The 3,370-nt window shown below is 48.2% G+C and overlaps 1 protein-coding gene across 1 annotated transcript; it reads right to left on the reverse strand.

Annotated features, from left to right (window-relative positions):
- Positions 1-2,067: 2,067 nt before the first annotated feature.
- DPPA5 (developmental pluripotency associated 5) lies at positions 2,068-3,370 on the reverse strand. The gene is made up of 3 exons (XM_029945460.1): positions 3,081-3,370; positions 2,828-3,007; positions 2,068-2,403 (listed from the first exon to the last, which is right to left on the reverse strand). The coding sequence occupies exons 1-3, from the start codon at positions 3,190-3,192 to the stop codon at positions 2,345-2,347; spliced, it is 351 nt and encodes a 116-aa protein (XP_029801320.1). The 5' UTR covers positions 3,193-3,370; the 3' UTR covers positions 2,068-2,344.

Genomic DNA, 3,370 nt, shown 5'->3' on the forward strand with positions numbered 1-3,370 from the left:
TTTCAAACCCAAGCAATCTTACTTATATCGGTGTCCTCTAAAACTACCCTTAAACGCTCTATCCTATGTATTGCCTGTTTAAAAAAAAATCCCTGCCTTGCTGGACTTTACAGTCTAGTGGGAGAGGAAGAAAATGAGCTGTCAGTCAGCTCTCTAGAGGTGAACATGGACCACCTGAGAAAAGGGAGCAGAACCATTTGAAAATGTTCCATTTTCACCATTTGAAAAGTGTTCCAGGCATAAGAGAGAAGATAAAAGCCCTGAAGTAGAACCAAAATGGTTTGCTTGAAAGGCATTAACAGGATAATAAACTAAGATTACACAGGGCCTTACAGGTCAGACTAAGGAATTAGGGTTCTTGGATGGACAACTATGGAGAATTCTGGAGTCCCCTTTTGTAGGAAGGGCCATTAATTAACACTTTAAAAATTAAAACTGGGGGCGCCTGGGTAGCTCAGTCAGTTAAGCATCCGACTTTGGCTCAGGTCATGATCTCGTGGTCTGTGGGTTCAAGCACACGGCAGGCTCTGTGCTACCAGCTCAGAGCCTGGAGCCTGCTTCGGATTCTGTGTTTTCCTCTCTCTCTGCTCCTCCCCTATTCACGCTTTGTCTCTCTCTGTCTTTCAAAAATAAATAAAAGTTAAAAAAATTTTTTTTAATTAAAACTTGCTGAAAAACAAAATACAGGGGGATGGAGGCGCCTGGGTGGCTCAATGGTTGAGCGTAGGACTTCAGCTCACTCAGGTCATGATCTCATGGTTTGTGGGTTTGAGCCCCGCAACCGGCTCTGTGTTGACCACCCAGAGCCTGGAGCCTGCTTCAGATTGTGTCTCCTTCTCTCTACCCTTTCCCAACTTGTGCTCTGCATCTCTCAAAAATGAACGTTAAAATATAGTAAGAAAATTTAAGACTGGCTGAAGAACAGATTGTGAGGTAACTGAAAGAGAAACCACTGAAACTTCTTGAGTCTTTTCCAGGAGCCCTGGCAAAGGAGGATGGGAGTGGAGACAGCAGGGCTGGACAAAATGCAGGTGCAGAGAGGGCTTCAATTTGGGGTATTTTTTTGAAGGTAGAGACTGGGCTTGCTCCTGGATTACATGCAGGTGGTAAGGTGTCAATGATAGCTCCTAGTTTTGGGCCAGAACCACTGGGATAAAATGGTGGCACCACTCACTTATTGATAGTGAAGGGGGAGCAGTTATCTGATGCACAGGCCACCTTTGTCTTGCAGGAAACAGCTCCCATTATTGGTCAATCTCCCCAAGAAATAGTACTTCTCTGTGTGATGCCTACTGTAAGTATCCTACATATATAAGCAGCTAAACCTCACAACTTCACATGCAATCTGATACTATCATCTTCAAATTAGAGACTGAGGAGGTTGAACAACTTGACTAAGGTCATAGGGCTAGAAAGCTCCTTAAGTGGGATTCATTCTGATCTGTGAACTACCAAGCTAATACCCAGTAGGGAAAAGTTCACTCCCCACTACGACAGTCCCTCCACCCTCAGGATTGAGTCCCACCTACGGTAACGCTGTCATCTACCCCCTCCCCCAATTTCACTTACCCTTTGGAGGCCAAGTGCAGTAATTTTGTGTGTGGCAGAGAATCCCTGAGACCCTTTTAAGAGGTCTGTAGGGCTTGCGTTTTTCATATTCCTATCTGTAAGGCTAACTTTTCTTCACATTCCAACCTAAATAACATTCTGCAGCAGACTAATGCAGAGAACTCAGCTAGTGGTCTTCTATTAAGTTTACATGTATATAAAAGTACTACACTGAGAAGGTCCTGGCACTTCTATATTTGCTTTGAAGAATATTTGCTTTTCACTTTACACATGGTAACCTATTATTTTTAAAAAGAATCCAGTTCACTTCCAGACAATATCACATTTCCCTTAAGACTGGGTTTTGGTTAAAGCTGCATCTCAGAACCTGACTCTTAGACCTTTTTTTTCTTTTTTACCCTAACCAAGTGTGCGCTTGGATCTTTCTAACTTTGACGGTTTTAATTAAGGGTTAAGTTCAAGAGCCACCTTGGCTGTAATGTTATCTCCAATACCTTCAACGATACATCAAAGAGCTATTTATTAAACATCTTATTCTTTAATTAGCAAATTTGGGCAGGGCGGGGGAAGGGGGAAGGGAGGAGGAGGGCACGGATGGCATGGATAGACAAATTAGGACTCCGGGGGAAGTCAGAGACCACAAACCAGCCCACAATCCAGCCGGTTTTTCCTTGCCACGCTGGAGCAGACTTTAAACCAGGCAAGAGCATTCCAACTCTGGCCAGTCTGCTCTCAAAATCCTGCTTCCAGGTACGTTGGTTGTTGCCAACTGGCTTCACTTCATGCAAGGACCTAGATGCAGCGCTTTCATGGCATCCTCGAGCTTGAGCATCCCTGCACCAGAAAGCAACAGATGTGCACGAGGGGAAAGGGTAAACGCCGGGGCAGTTCTCAGTCTCTTTCAAGGTTCGTTTCTGGGATTTCTCATCGTGGAGGTCTGTGCCTGGGATTCTTGGGAATCCTCAGAAGGGTGGGGCCACTGAGCCCATTCTGGTATTCCCCAAGAAGCTAGGGGGAGTGTTGCAGGGAGGGGAAGAACGGGGTTCAGGTCTGATAATCTTTCCCTATGAGGCCAGCCCCAAAGCGGCCTCTTCGTAGTCTTAACCAGGGTCTCTAGGACCAAGAGACGGCATTGCTGAGGGCCGCCCCGTGGTGCCTGAGGTGCGGGTGGTGGTTGCAGGTGGAAGAGAGAAAGGGAGTGGTGAGAAGGGCTACAGGAGAGGGAGTAAAACCACCCGTGGGTCCCCAGGCGTCTCACCTCGTTCCTGGCGCTGGTGGTGCCACTGGGCCATGGACTGGAGCATCCACTTGGCCCTAAGCTTGTACAAGTAAGAGCCGTAAACCACGACCTCGGTGAGGCCCGAGGATTCCAGAACCTTTAACTCGAGCATGACTTTGCTCACTTGCTCGATGTACGAGATTCGAGATCCACCTACGCCTGTTTGGGGAAGGAGATGAGCGCTCAGGACCACGGCGACCGAAACGCCTGGGTCAGGGCCGGGCTCACTCACCAAATATCGCTTCCAAGAGTCGTGTCTGGACCTGAAACACCTCTGGGTCTTTCAAGTCTCCAGGAACGTTCACCCACGGCGGAATATCTCTTCGTCTCTGCAACGTCCCCATCTGCAGTGTCTCAAAACCAATCACACGCCAAACTACACTAGGCCTAACAGAGTCAGCGAAAGCCACCGTGGGGGCTGGAAGTAGAGCACCCGGGCGGACTCCGCCCACGACAAGCCCCACCCCCTGCCTGGGGGCCTGGGCTCCCACTCTCAACGCTCCGCAGGCCGGCCTGCGCTTA

Source organism: Suricata suricatta, chromosome 7 (assembly GCF_006229205.1).
Source record: "Suricata suricatta isolate VVHF042 chromosome 7, meerkat_22Aug2017_6uvM2_HiC, whole genome shotgun sequence".
NCBI lineage: Eukaryota > Metazoa > Chordata > Mammalia > Carnivora > Herpestidae > Suricata > Suricata suricatta.

Excerpts from the sequence above, each read along its gene's own strand:
- DPPA5 (XM_029945460.1), bottom strand. The coding sequence starts at position 3,192 with ATGGGGACGTTGCAGAGACGAAGAGATATTCCGCCGTGGGTGAACGTT. Across the intron at positions 3,008-3,080 it reads ACTCTTGGAAGCGATATTTG|GCGTAGGTGGATCTCGAATC; the intron begins GTGAGTGAGCCC and ends TTCCCCAAACAG. Across the intron at positions 2,404-2,827 it reads CCACCAGCGCCAGGAACGAG|GGATGCTCAAGCTCGAGGAT; the intron begins GTGAGACGCCTG and ends TTTCTGGTGCAG.